This window comes from Phodopus roborovskii, unplaced genomic scaffold, assembly GCF_943737965.1.
Source record: "Phodopus roborovskii unplaced genomic scaffold, PHOROB, whole genome shotgun sequence".
In the NCBI taxonomy this organism is placed as follows: domain Eukaryota; kingdom Metazoa; phylum Chordata; class Mammalia; order Rodentia; family Cricetidae; genus Phodopus; species Phodopus roborovskii.
The window spans coordinates 36787407-36806607 of NW_026126517.1; the positions used below are offsets into that span (position 1 = coordinate 36787407).

Below are 19201 nucleotides of genomic sequence, written 5' to 3' on the forward strand. Positions count from 1 at the left end.
CACATGGAGCCTTAGTTTTAATTTCCAATTACCTTCCTGGCCACTCCAAATGAATTTTAACAGCCTAAGCTTTTCCTGAGACATTTTTCCTTTGAACTCCCAGACTTCCCTTCATTGCAAGTTGTTGTAATATGAACCAGATTTTTTTCCTCCCTCTTGTTTGCTTAAAAGGCGTTAACTATAAATTAGAGTGTCTGAAGAGCGAGGTGTCACTCATGGGGCCTGGGCTCCTCGGGCCCTGGAGCCTCATGGCTGGGAGAGAGGCCAGGCAGCCTCGCTCTTTGGCAGCCAAGCTCCCAGACCCACGCCAGGGATGATTCCACCTCCCTTTCAAAGCTATCCAGTTACATCGACATACTAACTGCCTTGTTTGACTTGAGCACTAAACCATATCCCTTTCTTTATTCCCCCGTAAACTCCTGTCCTAGAGGAGCAGGAGAAGGAAGTGTTTTAAATGCACACTCCGCTGAGTCATTTTCCACTCGATGCTTCTGTTGTAACAAACCTTCACACTATCTATTTCTTCCTTGTGTGTCTTGTATGCACACATGTGTGTCCAGGTGCACATGCCCATGATGTGTGGAGAGAACAAAGGAGAACACTGGATGCCCTCTTCTGCTACTATTTTCCTTAGAACCTTGAGTCAGGGTCTCTCACTGAACCTGGAGCCAGGCTGGTAGGCCAGGACGCCCCAGGAATCCTCCTGTACCTGATCCCAACGGAGCTGCAGATCATGGTAGGTGTATGGCCACACCTGGCTTTTTCATGTAAGTGCTGCAGGTTTGAACTCAGGTCTTTGTACTTGCAAGCCAAGTGTTCTTACTCACTGCGCCACCATCCTAACCCTAGTGACAATTATTAAAATGTGTATACCCATCAGAGTCTCATGGGAGAAACCTCAATGGCACATTCTTCCCTCTTTCAGGACCAGGAAACCCTCATCAACATACAGACAATACGGTAATGTAGCTTGGTTTTGTTTTTATGGTACCCAAGCTCATAGCTGTCACTCAATTCAAAACACAGGAAACAGTCACTGAGTAACAAGTATGTGCAGTGGATGTGAGTGGGGAGAAAGAAATCAGACAGATTTCTGTTATCTTTTCTTTCTTTTTCAAATTTATGTATGTATATGTGTGTGTACCACCTGCATATCTGGTGTCCAAGGAGGCCAGAAGATGGCATCAAATGTCCCTGTTACTGTTGTGGACTGTCACATGGGTGCTGGGAATTGAATCTAGGTTTTCTAGATGTGCAGCCAGTGCTCTTAACCTCCAAGCCATCTCTCTGTCTTCAAAGGACACATAACCTAAATAGCTTGCTCAGGGCTTCCTCTCCAAATACTATCCCATCATCCCATTGGATCCACCGGAGAGTGAAAGAGGAGGCAGCCATGGGGATGGGCAAGCTGAGGTAAAGCTGATTAGGAAGGAGGAGCATAACAGAGGTCAGAGCCCATCAGTCCTCCATTGTGCTGTGGGTATACCTAAAGTTAGAGAGATAAATACTATGAGGACAGAGGGGTTGCTCAGAGCCATGGGCATATCCCACAACACTATGACCCAACCAGCCAGCAAGAGCCCACAGAGAAGGGCTGGGGCCAACACCCTTCCTCTGTGATCAAAGTGTTGTGAAGCTTCCTAGTATATATACTCTGACTCACCCTGATCCCACCCAGGGGAACAGATCTGATGGAGCTTTGGAAGGGAAGAGACTTTTGAGCAGAAAGACGACCCCTCCCACCCCCAGAGAGTGGAGTTTTTCTAAGAATTGCACAGAAAAGATCTGAAAGTCAGAAACTGACAACTAACTTAAAGAAGAGATGCTATTCCTGCCTCACGCCCATGCCCATGCCTCCATCACATCTATCAGGTAGAAACAGGAGCTATGAGCAACTTAGCTCACTTACAAACATGTATTATGCCATAAAGCCCAATGTGTGGCTAATTCATTGCCTTCAGTGTAAGAAGGACGAGTTCCATTTTGCAGACGTTCTGGGACCAGAAACCACTTGTCTACATGGGAGCAAAGTTGGATGTGAACGTGAATGTCGTGAGCCCAGGTTCAATGCTTTCTGGGGGTCGCCTATTCTACTGGGCTCCAGTTTTCCCTGTGCGGGCACAGCTCTGCTGAGTGGGAATGAGAGCAAGGATGAGTCTCCAGCTGCCTCCTGCGGGGCACTGGCTGGGTGAGCCTCCACGTGGTTTCCATTGCTGCTGTTTGGTGGGACTTGAAGCCCTATGACTACACATCCTTCAGTGTCACTGTGGTGGTGACAGGCCCACTATCCCCCTGAGTTTTCAGATGAGCTGCTGGATTTATTTGTCGCAAGTTCAAATCCTCCTTTCCTTCTTCCTGCCTTTGATTTCATCTGGATTTAATAAACACAACTCCCTTGGGCTACTCACTTCCATGCTGGGGGACTGTCCCTTGTCAGAGCTCCAGTCCACTCTTTGCACCATGGTATCACGTTGACGCTGCGCATCGCTTCTCTTTCTACTTCAAATCTTAAGTGATTTTTTTTTCTCTCTAAATTTTTTTATGAAATGTGGTGGAAGCTGACCACAGAATGAGGTGAAGACTGGCTACTGATCTTTCTTTGTTATGAGACCGGTTCTTATGTATCCCTGCACTCCTTACATAGTTGAGGATGAGCTCAAACTTCAGATCCACTTGTAGCTAATTACCAAGGGCTGGAAGTATCACCACCACACCCTGTTCGTGGGACACCTGAGACTGAGTCTGGGGCTTTGTGCATGTTAGGCAACCATTCTACCAGCTGAGCGACATCCCCAGCTTGCCTAGTGGATCTTACGGATGCGGGATGGTGTTCCAAAGACATACTTCTCACTTTCTAGTCATTTCTGTTTTGGGTACAAACCAAATCCTTCCAGTGAAACCTTATTCCAAACGTACTATCTCAGCTTGAGTCTCAGTTCTCTGGTCAAATCTCAAGTCTTGCTTTGGTCCCAATGCATTTTTTTTACAATCTGGTTATCATGATTCTAAAGTGCTGGTTTGGAAAGGAGTAATTACCACTACTGACTGCTGGGACTTTCATGTCAGAACATCACGAAAATATTAGGCTACTTATCTTTTCTAGTTTCAGCATAGCAGACGATGGGACTACCTGTCTTCGTCGCGACTTTATAATGTAGATCTGTTTTTACTAACCTGTTTTTCTAAAGCATGGAGATGTTAATTGCCCTATGTAAGACTGCAAAAATTGTAAGGGCAAAACCTAGACTGGCACCTACGTCTCTCTTGCTCCAGTTGTTACCCATGGAATAGGGTTCTCTGGGTGCCTTGGGTAGTGCTGAGGCCCTAGAGGAGCTAGCAGCCACTCTGTCCTGGTTTGCCTGCATGGTTGTAGTGAGGGTGTGTTTACAGGTTTGCCTGCATGGTTGTAGTGAGGGTGTGTTTACAGGTTTGCCTGCATGGTTGTAGTGAGGGTGTGTTTACAGGCAGTCCTCGGTTTTCATCACTTCTCCTTTAACCAGATCCATTCACCCAGACACACCTGAGAGCCACTAATATTGAACTTTTCACCACCTTTATTCAAAAATTTGTGAGTTTCTTCTAGGCAGTTAAAAGTTATCCATGTCTGAGTTCCAACTCAATGTGTGAGCGCCATCTATTTGTGAATGGAAGGAACTTCAGGTCTCTGTGGGCAAAGTCTTCCCCAGGGTTTCAAGGAAGGAGCTATGAGTCAGTGTATAGAAGCAAATCGCTGAGTTTGGAGCCCAGGAAACAGGGAAGTCTGGATTGCAGAGGACACACTGATTCTCTTGCTACATTTCTGTTCTGCTTTGTTAGATTTTTCTGTTGAATTCTTCAGAACGCCTGACTTGTGGCATTTTAGCAGCAAAAGGGGTGCAGGGCTGATCTTGTCCACGTCTATGCTTAACAGAAACATCCCTACCTCTGCACCAACCTAGCCAGCTTGTCAGTCTGGTACAGTCAGCCTGCATGGCTAGTCACTGTGCATTTACAGTGTATTAACACTGCCATGAAAAGGGACAGCATCCCCACACAGGAGAGGCCAATACCTATATTTGTGGTGACATCATGATTGTACAAATAAAGCTTGTCTGAAGATCAGAGGGATGGAGCTTGCCATTAGCTAACCATAGAGGTCTGAGGTCTGTACAGACAGACAGGGAGAGAGATGGCTGAGTGGAGAGAGAAATAAGATTGTTGGGCAGAGAGAAGCTATAAGCAGGAAGGAATAGGAACTCCCTCTCTTTTCTGCTGGGAGATAAAGGTAGCTTTGGTTTCCTCCTCCTTCTCTCTGACCTCTCAGCATTTTCTTTATATCTGACTCTGGTTTGGTTTTTTGTTTATTGTTTTTGTTTGTTTGTTTTTTATTTAGACCAATTAAGAACGCTGTTTACATATATTTCTTAAGACTTTTTTCCTCCTTTTGAGACACTCTCTCATTCATGTAGCCCAGGTTGGTCTTGAACTTACTATGTATCAGAGGATGACTTGAACTTCTGACCCTCCGGGCTCCACCTCCGTAGTTCTGGGTTTACAGGTGTCCACTGCTATGCAGTGCTGGGAATGCTTCCTGCCTGCCAGACAAGCATTTTCTCCAGCGTGCTGCATCTCAGCCATGTTAGCATTTTTCTGTATTGGCTAAAGATCAAAGCCTTGATCTTGGGTGATTATGGAATTGTAAGATTCCAAGTTGACAGAAAGTACCTATCTTTCCCTCTAGCATTTGCCTCAGACCTTCTTCTCTTCCAAACAAACAAATAAGCAAGCCTTTGAAGAACATCTTTTACACATCTTTAAAATTTTTGAAATTTCACTTACTCATTGTGCTTTGAATCCAACACAGAGTGCTAGCTAAGTGGCGCATGCTTCAGAGCGAATGGGAAGAACATGGCTTTGAATGTACTTTTTTTTTTTTCCTAATGCTTTTCCAAAAAGCACATCTTGGAAGAAAAAAAAAAAAAAAAAAAAAAAAAAAAAAGGATGGTGCAGTTCTGAAAACTGCCAGCAGGGGGCCTGACCAGTGAACACACATAGGGGTGGTGCTTTACACCACACCTTTCTTTTTTTCCTTCCTTCCTTCCTTCCTTCCTTCCTTCCTTCCTTCCTTCCTTCCTTCCTTCCTTCCTTTCTTCTTTCTTGAGAACTGAAGGGCATTTTCCTTCTAGAAAAAGTCAGCAATGTCCTTTCCCTAACCCAAGTTAATGGCCAAGCAACACCAGGAGTCCTCTTGCACATAAATGAATGTGTTTTTTTGTTTATTACAGGGTCAGACCCCAGTTGGTCATCTGGGCAAGCTGGGTCAAGAGATCCTGGGGAAAAGGGACATCTCCATTCACCTTCTTGTTCTGAACAGTATTTATGAGAACCCAGGGAAGTCAGACAAGACAGAGGGAGGGAACACAGGACAGATGTCAACTGCCCTCTACTAAAGAAACACTTTGAAGAGGGAGGATATGAGCAAAGGGTCAAGATCATTTGGGGGACACCCGCAGAGACAGCTGACCTGAGCTAGTGGGAGCTCACTGACTCCGGACAGAGAGCCGGGGAATCTGCATGGCACCAAACTGGGCCCTCTGAATGTGGGTGGCAGTTGTGTGTCTCTGGCAGTTTGTGAGGCCACTGACAGCACGACCAAGATTAATCCCTAGTGCTTGAACTGGGTTTTGGGAGCCCATTCTCTTTGCAGGGATACCTTGCTCAGCCTAAATATGGGGGGAGGACCTTCCTTGGTCCTGCCTCAAATAGTTGTGCCAGACTTTATTGACTACCCATGGAAAGGGGAGTCAACCTTACCTTCTCTGAGGAGAGAGGGAGGAGGGGAGGGAGTGGGAACTGGGATTGGCAGGTAAAATGAGAAAAGATTGTTTTTAAATAAAGAAATCGTGTCTAAAAAATAATAATTACTAAATTTGCCATCATAAAAAAGAAATACTTGGAATTCAGTAAGAATAATGGAAAATCTGCTTTCCCGGTCCATCCCTGCACTTTGAAAGACTTCAGATCTAAAGAAAGAGTGTAGGAGAAGTTGGCCCAGATTAACATGGGCCTCCCTGTCTCTGCCACCCCCCCCCCCGCATTTTCTACATATTAATTGATTCTATCAACTTGTTAGTCAATTCTATCAATTGTCCTTAAGCTTTCAAAATGAAGGTTCTGTCCTCAAGCTCAACACTGCTTATCAGGGTGCTCAGGTGTGCGAAACATCTGAAGGTCAGGAGAAACCAGTGAGGGTGGGGAGCGGAGACGTTGAGGAGCAAATGATTCTGCTCAGGCTCAGGGATGCTGCCCTGGCAGAGGAAGGCAGAACGAGTCTAAGCAGAGGGGGGAGAGAGGGGCCGGAACCTGCCCTCCAGAGAGTAACAAGGGTCAGGCAGCATGCCAAGGGCCTCTCACGCCCATGTCGTCTGTGTGTAACCTTCACAACCTTTGTAGTATCAGCACTGTTAGCACCCCACTTTACAGAAGTGAGAAGTGAGGCTCAGGACAACTAAATGGCGTAATGGAGGAGACCCAGCCTGAGAAGGGTACCTGAGTAACTCCTACTCAATAGCACTCTATCTTCTCGGGCCAGGTAGAACACTCCCCAGGTCTGCTCAAGCCCTCCATCTAAATTCATTTCCCTTCCCCACAGCAGCCTCCCCTACTCCTGAGTCTTGGGAGCTTTATCTGTGTCTCACACATTCTTTATTCCTTCTTCCTGAGGCTCTCTGACCCCAGAGTCCAGTCACAATACCCAGGACCATGTCCATACACAGACACCACGGTCACTGCTACCCACACAGATGAACCTAGACATATCCTCACAGCACTGCTCACCTGACATTACCGCTACCACCATCACCCAGGACACAGTCACCCAGTACTTACTACCCACAGCATGCTGATCCCAACCCTTCCCTGGGCAAGCGATCTCCCTTAATTCTCGGAAATTGTATGCAGCGTTGTTGGCCTCCTGAGTTTACAGATTGATTCTCAGAGGCATGTGTGGCCCGCTCGAGGCACTTGAATTGTATATTGATGCCTACATCTTGTTGAGGAAGTGCTAACATAAGGCTGATCTTAAACACTTAACTTATTAATTCAGAATGAAGTTTGGGCAGCTGTTATTTCTGTGTATAAAGTACCTGGGTGCTGTTTAAGGCTCTTGGTGTTGCCATGAAGAGAATTCACTCTTCTAGGTCAAGTGTCCCCAGTTCTTAGCCTCAGAACGCTGTCCATTTATTTCATTTTGTTCTCTTAATCTATTGCCATCTCTCAATGAAAACAGTAATTTATCATAGTTTCCTTCTGGATTGTTTTAAAGAACATGCAGATTCATAATTGACCACTAGATGTCACTATCAACCAGTTCTAGAAAAATTCATGCACCGATCCTGGAAGAAAGTTATTACCTCAAGCACCCAAAGTCAATGTTGATGTGTGACTGAAACACACAGGCTTCTGCTAAAATATTATAGTATCCCAGTTGCAGTCTGGGGGAATCAAATATTTTTATTAAGGGCTTCTCTACAATGAAGAGCACGCGGAGCATCATTAACTGTGTTTTATTTTTATAACGTATTCAAAAATTCACATCATACGCAAATGAAGTATCTAAATTAGACTCCTACAAACTGACTGGGAACACAATGAGGGTGGGCATGTTTTGGGTTGGAAAGTGAGTTCAGATCTGTGCAAGAATGAGGATCCAAGTGTAGCCCTCAGAAACTAGGCTTTACCAAGAAAGCCAGGTGTGGTGGCATGTGCATGTAATTCCAGTACTAGCTATGGGAAGAGAAGTGGGTGGATCCCTGGGACTTGCTTCCCAGCTAGGCTAGCCTATTTGGTGAGCTGCATGTCACAGAGAGATCCTGTCTCAGACAAGGTGGACAGCATGTGAGGAACGAGCCCTCCAGGACAGAACAATTCCTGAGCATGACTGTCATATTCACGCGTAGATGTGTATAGGCAAGGGCATGTGAACACGCATGGACTCATGAGCACCCCTCCCCAGCTACTTCACCCATGAACAATTTATCACAGCTCTCACAGGAGACAAATACACAGGATGTGTTATGAGAAAAACAAGGCTGTAACTGGAAACCAGATGCTCAGACGGATCCACACCATCTTCTGTTCTTTAACTGCACCGGTGGCCATCACTGACCCCCCCCTTCCTTATTGTGGAGTCAGGACAACATCTCTTCCTCAGGCCATCTACTAAGGATGTGAGAGACCACATGGAGAAGGTACCCAGGCCAAGACTTGTATTTCACCAGGAAATGTAGAAGGGAAAGTAGGAAAGGGGTAGGATTTTCTGAAATGATACTGGGACTGCAAATGTGACTCAGCAGTTATGAGCTCCTAGCACTCTCCCAGAGGACCCAGGTTCAGTTCCCAGGACCCACATGGCAGCTTGCAACCAATCTCAGAGGATCCAATGCTGTCTTCTGGCTCACAAGGTATCAGGTGTGCACATGGTGCAGACAGACATATGACCCATATGAAATAAAATAAAACATAAGATACTGCCCATTTACTGAAAGACAGTAAACTACTTCAAGAACCCTGCTGTCCAGAGGAGCAGTGATTCCCCCATCCCAAAAATCCAGTTTTTTCTAAAACCAAGTAGATATATGAATTATGTTTGTTTAGCCAAAACTACCCATTGACCTTCAATCTAACCTATCCTCATTTAACCATCTGGAATTTTATTCTTGCCATCATGGCCCTAAAAGCCTTGGGAATTTATTTTTTCAAAATCAAGTACAAGTACAATATTAATAAGAAGCCAGGCTGGTGCACTGGTATTCTAAGCGCTCTGGAGACCGAGGCAGAAGGATTTCAAATTTCACACCAGCCTAGTTTGGAGAAGGGGGAGGGGAGGGGATGAAGAGACAGAGAGACAGAAAACAGCGATTCCATTAGAATCAGTAAGAACAGTAATGGCAGAGAGAGCAGGTTGTCTTTCCTAACCTTAACATACCTGTGTGCTTTATTTCACTTTCAAATCGTATAGTTCAGTAGGTGTGTATGAATAAACCAACAGTATAACAACAGAACAGCAGAGAAAGTCCAAAACAGTTATGTATGTACAGAGACAAAATCTCAAAGACCATCAACAATAGCAATTGAGAATAGTCACAGGAAAAATGGTAAAATAAAATCCACACCTCACAAGACATGCAGAATAAATTACAGTTGGATTACTATAGAATGTAACAATGTAAATGCATAGAACTATACATTACTATCAACACAGGAGAGAGTGTCTTTCTGCATACCCTAGACTGGCCTCAACCTCATGATCTTCCTACCTCAGTCTCCTGAGTGCTAAAATTAGAAGTAAATCCCCTCATCAAAGCCCCGGGTCAAAAGGCTACCTGGCCCCACCCCCTAAAATATTTTTTGCAATTTATAACATAAAAAAGAAATGCCTTGTATATAAATCATCAGTAGTTGAATAGAAGAACTGGCAAAGGCTGCAGGAGGACAGACCAAATGTTGATGTCCAGCTCAGGAGGGTTCATGTAGGCTGGACCAAGGCAAGGCAGGTCACGAGTCTGGGGCATGCATTTAAGAAGACCTTGCCAATCAACCAATGCCCCCTCAAGCTTTGTATCCCGGGCACTTCACTCACTTCATCCTAATCAAGGCTCTCAGTGGTCCTTAAAGGCGTAAAGACATACTATCCCACTCAAAATGAGACAGAGAGAAACAAAACTGACCAGAAGCACCATTATTCATTTATTAGACTTGAAAAACGGCCTCACTTGGTGATAGGAGTGGAGTCCCTGTCAATAACTCTAGGGAGCAATTTGCCATGCACCAGCTACTAAACTTGCAATCTACACATATACATCCTCTTTAAAAAGAAGATTTATTTGTGTGTGTGTTTACACATGTACGTGCACACATATGATGAAAGTGTGGATGTGAACAGAGACTAGAATGGGTTGGATACCCTGAGCTGGAATTATAGGCAATGATAAGTCATATGATATGCATACTGGGTACCAAACTCTGGAGTAGTGCTCTTAACTGCTGAGCCATCTCTCCCTCCGGCCCAATAGATGTAGACACTCTTATGTTGCTTCTGAGAGCTTGTCAGGTACTTGTAAACATGTAAAGGAACCCACAAGTTACCAGTAGATGACATGGGTTGTTTTTGCTTATGCACAGGGACCCAAAAAAAGTGGGGTACTTCCCCTGGGCTGGCTAGTGTTTGCCAGCTTCACACAAGCTGAAGTCATCTAGGAAGAACAACCTCAATCAAGAAACTGCTTCTATCACATGGGCCTGTGGGCAAGTTTGTTGGGCATTTTCTTGATTAATGGTTTATGTGGGAGGGCCCAGTCCAATGTGAGCAGTGCCACCCCAGGCAGAGAGTCCTGATGTACATAAGAAAGCAAAGTGAACACCCCATGGGGAGCAAGCAAGTAAGCAGCAGTCCTCTATGCCCTCTGTTTCAGTTTCTGCTTCCAGATTCCTGCCTTGAGTTCCTGCTCTGATTTCCATTCATGCTATACTGGGAGCTGAAATAGACCCTTTCTCCCCATGCTTTTGGTCATGGTGTATTTCACAGTACCCGTTAGCCCCCGGACAGCTGCATGGGCTGTCCAGACACAGCAGAGGTCTCTGAACCCCTGATGTTTTATGTCATCCTTTGGGGACAGAACCTATAAGTGTGATAGTATCAAATGAGCATTGTGTAGCTGTTTGGCTTCTGTCCTAGGACAGATGGTAGCCCCAGTACCAAGACAGATGATAGCACAGTGCTAACCTGTGCTTGGTTTAGGGGCAGGGTTTCAGTGGAGGTTCCCCTCCCTTTTCTAGAACTAAGTGACAGGTACCACCCTACCATTCAGATAGAGCACTGCAAGACCTTATCTCTTCAAAAAGTCATGGGAAAGAGCCATGAATCTTGATCTCTCATGTACTCTAACCTAGGAGAGGCCATCATGACCACACGGGAAGCTCTGGACATCCTGTCCCCAATCTTACCCATAGACCCAGTTTCATTTTGGACATCCAGAATGACTTCATATTCTATTGTTGGCTCATTATATCACCCTGTTTCCAGGGGAGTCTGTCAAGACCTAGACAATGACTTAATAATGGAGGTTTCCATTGCTAAAATCAGCACATGTGCACATACACAGAAAGATGTAGGGCCCTCCTTAGCTAAGGATAGCCCCATCAAGAGACCCGATTAACTGTGGGTAAAAAGCAGGGGCGAGCACACACCAGGCACCTCAACATCTGCCAGCCTCTGAGCACCTCATTTGATCCAGGTCTCCCCATTCTGGCATCTGGAGGTCAACAGTAAGACCTTCACTTGTCAACTGGGCCCTGACACCTCCCTGCGATACTTCACTTAATGAGGCTTTCCACATTATTCATGTTTTCAGGACCCTGGTAACTGCCAAGAACTCATCCAACTATGTAATTATTTTGCCACTCAGCTGGCTTTTTATTACTCTTTTCTGCTAGGCTTCAAGCTTAGTGTGGTAGGAACTGTGTTAGTCTTTTCCGTTGTTTGGGGGCCAACATTTAGCCCCAGTGTGTGGCAGGGATCTTGCCAGCTGTTGAATGGAGAATTATGTGTAGTGCTGAAGGTGAGTACGAATTGTAAGTGATACCCGGCAGGCAAAGAGATAGGAGGCGACTGAAGAAGACTACTACTGTGTCTTACACGGCTGAGATAGCTGGGCCTCTTGGTTAAAATAGCCCTTTGTGGTTAGAAATGATGTAAGCTGCAGACTCAGTGTTCCTGTCGTGTCAGTGACCAAGCCATCAGAGTAGTTTCCCATACACATGTGCCATGGAAGGGTCTGTGCCCTCAAAACACTTGGACTTCAATGTAACATGATTTGCACTTCCCTCACTCGTAGTGTGTTTCCCATAAGACCATAAGAGGAAATCCCCTAAAAGGGATCTCCTGTCCATCATGATTTGGGAAGGCAAAGGGTCACCTTATACCATGAATACACAACCTGCCACATGAATATTCATAAAAAAAGTTCTTTAACATTCATGGCACGGAACTCACTGGGTTGTTTCCCAGATTTTCTTTTGAGTGTTTGCTTTGCTCAGTGAACTTCTGCTCTGACTGTGTCTCTAGACTGAATTCTTTCCTTCAAGAAGACAGGACCCAAGAGAGCCCTGTAATGTCCATGTATATATGTGTGTAAGTGTGCTTTAGTAAAATCAAGCATATATTAATCAAGGGATCAAGACAGATTTAATGTGTTAGGGAGTTGTCTGAGTGGTTAAAAATGAGAGAAAGAATACCTAATAGAAAAGAAATATATAACTAGGGATATTTATCAAGTTTATATTCAGTTTCAGCTTTAAAATTTTTAAGGCAGATTGCCACAGGCAATGCCTCATTTGCTGGAGTCCTGGAAGACTGGCTACCCTACACTGCTTCACACATGGACTTTTCAAGCTTGTCTGAAGTTTCTAGCAGGGGAGCAGAGCTACTCCCAAGAAAGTTCTTCTCTCTCAGGGTGGGCCACCCTCTTAAGACTATGTAGGAAGGTTCCAGAGGGGCACATACCACAGGAGTCACCTGCTAGTCAGCTGGAACAGCCTATGGCCAGGTCCACTCACATCATTCAGATTTTAGGGATCTTGAGAGCAGAATGAGGGCTTGCAAAGTTATAGTCCCCTATTAAATGTATTCTTGCTACTTTTCAGGAGAGGTTTACCAACACTTCCCAGTTTGCTTACTCACTCATATATTTAAGATAATGTGTTAAATAATTTTTTAAAAATTAACCACTGAAGATAAAATATATATGATCATGTGTAACAGATAGAACATGAGACTCTTAATCTCAGGGTCATGAGTTTGTGCCCCATGTTGGATGCCAATTTGCAACACAAGTAATAAAAAGTCAGACATATTGGTGTTCAAGCTGAAGATCAGAGAAGCAAAGCAGCCAGCCACTAGCTCTTACCTCTACCTCAGACCAGTCTGTCTCTACCAATTCTCAGAGACAATGCTCTCCAAAGAATCCTCAGAGACAAATGCCCCAAGTTCCTGTCTCCTCCTGCCTCATATTCCTCCCTCTGCTCACCCATATCACTGTCTCCACTTTCCTATTGCTGGGATTAAAGGAGTGAGCTCTGTTACTCTTTTGGATTGATTCACTCTTGTGGAGCCCAGGTGGTCTTGAACGCACAGAGATCCATTTATCTCTGTCTCCCGAGTCCTGGGATTAAAGGTGTCTATCAACCCTGCCTAGAACTGTGGCTGGCTTTGCATTTTTATCTCCAGTGGCTTTATTAAATCATAAATATTATAACACAACCATCACGCATCACACATACACACCCCTTATATAACTGTCTTCCTGGTTTAGGCACTCAGCCACTGTTGACATAACATGATGAGCTTTTACTAGTCACCAGCACAAGGTACCATTAGAATGATTTCCTGGAGTAGCAATCAGAGTCCCCAGTGGGGCAGGTGAGCTTAGCATTCAAGTAAATGAGAAATCATCCACCCTGTCTCCAGGCTGAATCCTGCAACTGTTTAGAACAGATTACCCAATTCAATTAGTCAGGTGTAATTCTAAGCAGAGTCTCAATGAGGCTGGCAAGATGGCTCACTGGGTAAAAGCTGCTTCTTGCCAAACCTTTTGATCTGAGTTCAATCCTCCTGAAACTACATGGTAGAAGGAGGGAATCGATCCCTCCAAGTTGTCCTCTGACCTCTAAATGGATGCCAATATACATACTCAAAAAGTGTGTGTGTGTGTGTGTGTGTGTGTGAGAGAGGGGGGGGGGAGGGAGAGGGAGAGGGAAAGAGAGTGAGGGGGGAGGGAGAGAGGGAGAGAGCATGAGCACATTAAGCAGAATACACAAAACAAAGCTGATAAGCAAAAGAGAAGAGACAATTTAGAGAAAATGGGCAAAGAAATGGTTGTGTACCTATTAGTCCCAGGGCTGGGTAGGCAGAGATAAGTGGACAGTTGCAGCCCACGAGCCAGCCAGCTTAGTCTTATCAATCAGTGAGCTCCAGGTCAAGGGAGAGACCTTGTCTCAAAAACAAAGGCAGAGATCAACGGAGAAAGGTAAGTTTGTCAACCTCTGGCATCTGTATGTAACGTGCACACACACACACACACACACACACACACACACACACACACACACACACACACAAATACAAAGCATACAGCACAAGGCTCAGCACATGGTAAACCTCGCAGTTCCAACACTTTATACTGGGTGAATATGTGTCTGTTTAGCCTCACCTGACTAAAGCACCCTCTGATTGGTTAGGCAAAAGAGGATAGGTCAGACGTCCAGGGATAGATAGGAACTCTGGGAAAGAATCTGTGGTGCAAAAGATTTGCCAGCCAGGCAGGTAGGAAGTTGGACATATGGTATTGAGAAGAGGTAGTGAGCCATGTGGCAGAATATAGATTAATACAAAGGAGTTAAGTCTAAGTTAAGGACAAGCTTTCATAATTAATAAAAAGTCTTAGTGTCGTTATTTGGGAGCTGGCGGTACAAAGAAAGACCTGTTACTGATTTGGCTCCTTCAAAAACATTCCATTCACATTAGATGTCAAGGAGAACCTTCATCTTTCTCAGCTTCCTTTACTCTCCATCGGAGATACCAACATTGCATTCAGTACATTCTCTTACATTTTATTTGAAACTTTCTCATCACCACAGCTCAAAATAGCACTAATAGATGGATCTTCTCTGCAGATTAACATCATAATATAATTCTGGGAACTGAGAATGCAGGAATCTGTCACGATGGGATGCTGAGGCTGAACTCTACAGCAAAGCCAATTCATACCAGCAAGAGAAAGAGGTTTCTAAGCCATCAGGGGTGAGGCACTGGAGAGATGGCTCACTGGGTAAAGCACCTGCTATTCAAGCAGGAACAGCAATTCGAATGTGTGTTCTTAGCATCCACACAAAGCCAGATGTGGAAGTACAGTGCTCCTATGGAGAGATGGGAGATGGAGAAAGCAGAATCCCAGGAAGCTTGGACCGCGGGGTTGCAATACCAGCAGAACAGGAGACCCTGTCTCCAAACAAGGTAGAAGGTAAGGGCTGACACCCAAGGTTGTCCTCTGCCCTCTGTGGGGCCCAGGGCAGACTGGTACACACCTGCCACTGCTGCCATGCCAAGGTTCAAGTAGGCCTAAGTTATCAGTTTACCCTAAAGCAACACCTGACTCCAGGGAAAGACAACAGACTGAGACCACCCAGACACCACCCAGGAAGGACCATTTAGGAGGAAGGAACCAAAAGAAACCCCTAACATTCCAACCATTGTAGACAGGGTCACCTGACAAATGTCAGCCAATCAGGGCCTTGAACCCTGAAAATCCCCTCACCCCCAACCTCTATTCTAATAATTAAAATACAACAAAACAAAAAAGTCTACCCCCATCCAGGCTGGGCACTCTCTGCTCTCAACTGCTTCATCGAACAGAGTCCAAGCTCAAGCTTGAATACAGGCTCTTTGCTTTTACATATAGGACTCAGTCTCCTTGTTGGTTTTGGAGGGAACTTCACAATCTGGGCATAACAACCTCCACACATGTGCTGTATAAGAGGCATACATCTACATTCATACACATGAATATATATATACACATATGTGTGTGTGTGTATGTATGTATATAGAGGGTTGTACATAGAGATAAATAAATCGTACTTTATTAGCTCTGTTATTAAGCACACAGAGATTTACATTCAAAAACACGATAACCAAAGTGCTTCTCCTTTGATGAAAGTCAATCCTGAAGGCTATGGAGCACTAACTGAAATAGCATTGTAGCCTGTTTTGAATGGGCAACAATCAGGCCTTAGCTTAGAGATACATCTCTAGATGAAAGGAGGTAGAGGACTACTAGGTAGGGACATATGTGGTTGTGAAGTCTGCTCTCTCTTATTTAAGATGCACGTTTTTAACTAAATGTCACTTTCTGTCGCCATGGAGCATCCCACTGAATGTGGGGTGGGGAGTTTGTAGAATAGATTTCAGTCTGAGGAGACGGGAAACATCCTGTTTAAAGCCCATCTTCTGCTATAAAAGGCACTCAACAACCTTCTTTTGGAAGCTTTCCTCATGCGGGGGAGGCAGGATAAAATACACCATTTTCTTAAAATGCTGCCCCCACACTGGCGCCATCCGTTTCCAACTAAGACAGCCATGCCCTCTCTACAACCCCAACTTCACAGGTGGGGAGGGAGAACTAGACTTCACCAGGAAAGACTGTCAAGTGTCAAAGCCCCTATGAAGCATGCAGTGTGAAAATAAATCACTTAATGATTGAGAAGCTAGTGTGACACAGGGCTACTCACAAAGATCAAACTCACTGAGCTGACAAGCCGGCCATCTCAGTCCTGGAGAACCATCAGTCACAGGTTAAATACCCACTCCACACACTCCCAAGTCCATGGCACTTACCTTGCACTGTCCCGACACACAGATGGCTGTGCCGTTCTGATCACAGGGGGTGCCATCAATGACCTTCTCAGCTTGTCTGACATAGAAGCGGTAGCCAGTTGCTTGGCAGTTCAACTCACACTTGCGATTGCCCTTTACTAGCAAAAGAATAAAGAACAGACACGAGATATGAGTGACCTCACTTCTGGAGAACCAGTCCTCACCCTTCCACCTGTAATTTTTATGGAGATAAACGTCGCATAACATAAAATTAACTGTTTTGACTGAAGTGGGTTAGTATGTTCATAGGGTTGTACAACCAATTGCCATAATCAAATTTCAAAACATTTTCATTACCCCAAAAAGGAGCCTTATTCCTGTTAGCTGATGGGAGATGTCCTTCTGTATATATGTTTCTCTTATTGGTTGATGAATAAAACATAGTTTGGTCCATAGAGGCAGGAAGATAGGTAGAACTAGCATATGAGAAGAATTCTGGGAAAGGCAGGCAGAGAGACGCCACAGAGAGATACCAAGCAGAGATTGGGAGGATAGGATGTGCCAGGCATTCTCTGGTAAGATAAGGTCATGTAGAAATGCATAGATTAATAGTTATGGGTTAATAATTAAGACAGTTAGCCAATAAGAAGCCCTAGACATTGGCCAACAGTTTTATAACTAACATAGCATCCATGAGTTTATTTGGGTCTCAAGTGTGGCAGGACCTGGCGGGACAAGACAAGTCCAGTTACAGTTGACTATTTCTTCAGTTCCTCCTTCCTCTAGAGCCTGGCAGCCACCAACTCACTTTCTGTCTGTTCTCGTGTACTTCTTACAGTTGTAAGAAAACCCTTAGACCTCCCATATTTGAGAGTTCAGGGAAGACACTGCGCTTTCATCTACTGGTGTATGGCAGGGATCCCACGATGACAGAAGGCAGTAAAGGGCTTTTGAAATGTCTCACCATTGTAAGTAAAGATTCTACTTTTACACATCACCATGCTTTTTTTTTTATTGTTGTTATATTTTATGAATTGGCAGTTTGGGTGAGTATATAATTTTTAAGCTTTGCTATATTTTTTTCTTAGAACTTAAAAGCCACATGGAAGGCTGGGGATGTGACTAGGGTTCTGATCATTTGGTAGGATTCTTGCCTAGCAGGCATGAGATCCTGGGTTTGATTCTAGCATGGCATAAGTAGGACATAGTTGTGCACGCCTGTAATCTCACTACTCTGAAGTTAGAAATTTAAGGTCACCTCCATGGTTATATAGTATGCTGGTTAGGCTCATCTGGGAGGAGGGAACCTCAACTGAGAAAATGCCTTCACCAGATTGGCCTATAGGCCTGTCGGTGGGACCTTTTATTTTCTGATTGCTGATTGATGAGGAAGAACCCAGAAGTATGAGCAGTGCCACCCGTGGGCAGGTGGCCCTGGAGGAGTAAGAAAGGTAACTGAATGTGACCCTGGAAGCAAGCCAGTAAGCAGCATTTCTCCATGGTCTCTGCTTCAGTGCCGGCTCTGAGTTCCTGTCCTAATTTGCCTTCAACATGGAGTGCAAGCTAAAAGATAAAATAACCCCTTCCTCCTCAAGTAGCTTTTGATCATGGTCTTTATTACAGCAGTAGGAAGCAAAGCAGGACACACAGTGAGTTCAAAGACTGCTTGGGACTCGTGAAATACTGTCTCCAAAACAAACAAAAAGACCTACAAGGTTATATCATCTTTTTACACTCTCAAAATGCATTTGTTTATTTATCTGTTTGTTCATAAGCACAGGTATGCATGCAGGCACATGCCTTTCCAAAGTGACATTACTGGGGAGGAGGGAGACCTAGCCTAGATGTGGGGGGCAGAATCTCCCGGGCTGAGGACCTGGACTGGATATGAAAGAAAAAAAAAGGAAGGATGAGCTGAGTATCAGCCTTCTTCTCTCTATGCTTCCCGACTGGCGACACCACCACATCACCCCCTGCTAGCACTCTTCCCCACGATGGTCAGTTACACCCCCAAGCAATTGGCAAGGACAAAAATCATCCCTTCCCAGGTTGCTTTTTCACATATTTTTGAGACAGCACAAGGACAGTAATTAACACATGCTTTCTTGTCTTCTTCTCATCTGCCACCTGACAACTGTATTTCCCTGGGCTTTTTATACTTTTGACATTTTACACAGAGACTGGTACACAATAGGAGCTCAACGTGTGCTAACTATGTAACGAGAAGCAATCTAGTTGTTTCCAAAAGAAAAAGAAAATATGCTTAGGTAAAATATATTTCATATATAAAAGAAACAGACAAGGCAAGCACACACTGATTTAAAACCTGATTTTGAAGACAATATAATTTCTGTACTTAGTCACAGACAGCACATTAGGGATCATGTCTCTGTCTAAAAGCCAGATTACTGTATCTGGTAATACTGGCTTTTTCCTACACAACACAATACATCATATTTTCCCTAGAGTGGCTGCCTGCCCTTCGCAGCAATGAACTTACTTTTGTTCCACAGTCACTGAGTCCCACTAACGAACGGGAAAGGACAGGGAGGCTCTGCAACCACAGGGTTCAGGGAAGGTTGAATCCTTTGCGAGCGCTGGGATGTAGTTTACAAGCCCAGAGACTGCTTTCCTGCTTGGCCATGTGACAACAGAATGGGTAATCTTGGAAAACTAACCTCAAAGAATCCTGAATACCAGGACAGATGCATCTTTGGGAATTACCTCCAAACCAAATTATTTTATTGGTTTAAGAAACCTAGGGGCTAAGGGACTGGAGAGATGGCCCAGAGG

The 19201-nt window shown here is 44.6% G+C and overlaps 2 protein-coding genes across 2 annotated transcripts in view; one reads left to right on the forward strand and one right to left on the reverse strand.

The window, feature by feature from the left end:
* The window catches only part of LOC127231843 (leukotriene A-4 hydrolase-like), an 820404-nt gene that overhangs the window by 359948 nt on the left and 441255 nt on the right, over positions 1 to 19201 (forward strand).
* Thsd4 (thrombospondin type 1 domain containing 4) overlaps positions 1 to 19201 on the reverse strand; it is a 522646-nt gene that overhangs the window by 247882 nt on the left and 255563 nt on the right. The window contains exon 7 of the mRNA XM_051197674.1: positions 16430 to 16566. Within this exon, the coding sequence (XP_051053631.1) occupies positions 16430 to 16566 (137 nt within the window). The remainder of the gene's footprint in view (positions 1 to 16429; positions 16567 to 19201) is intronic.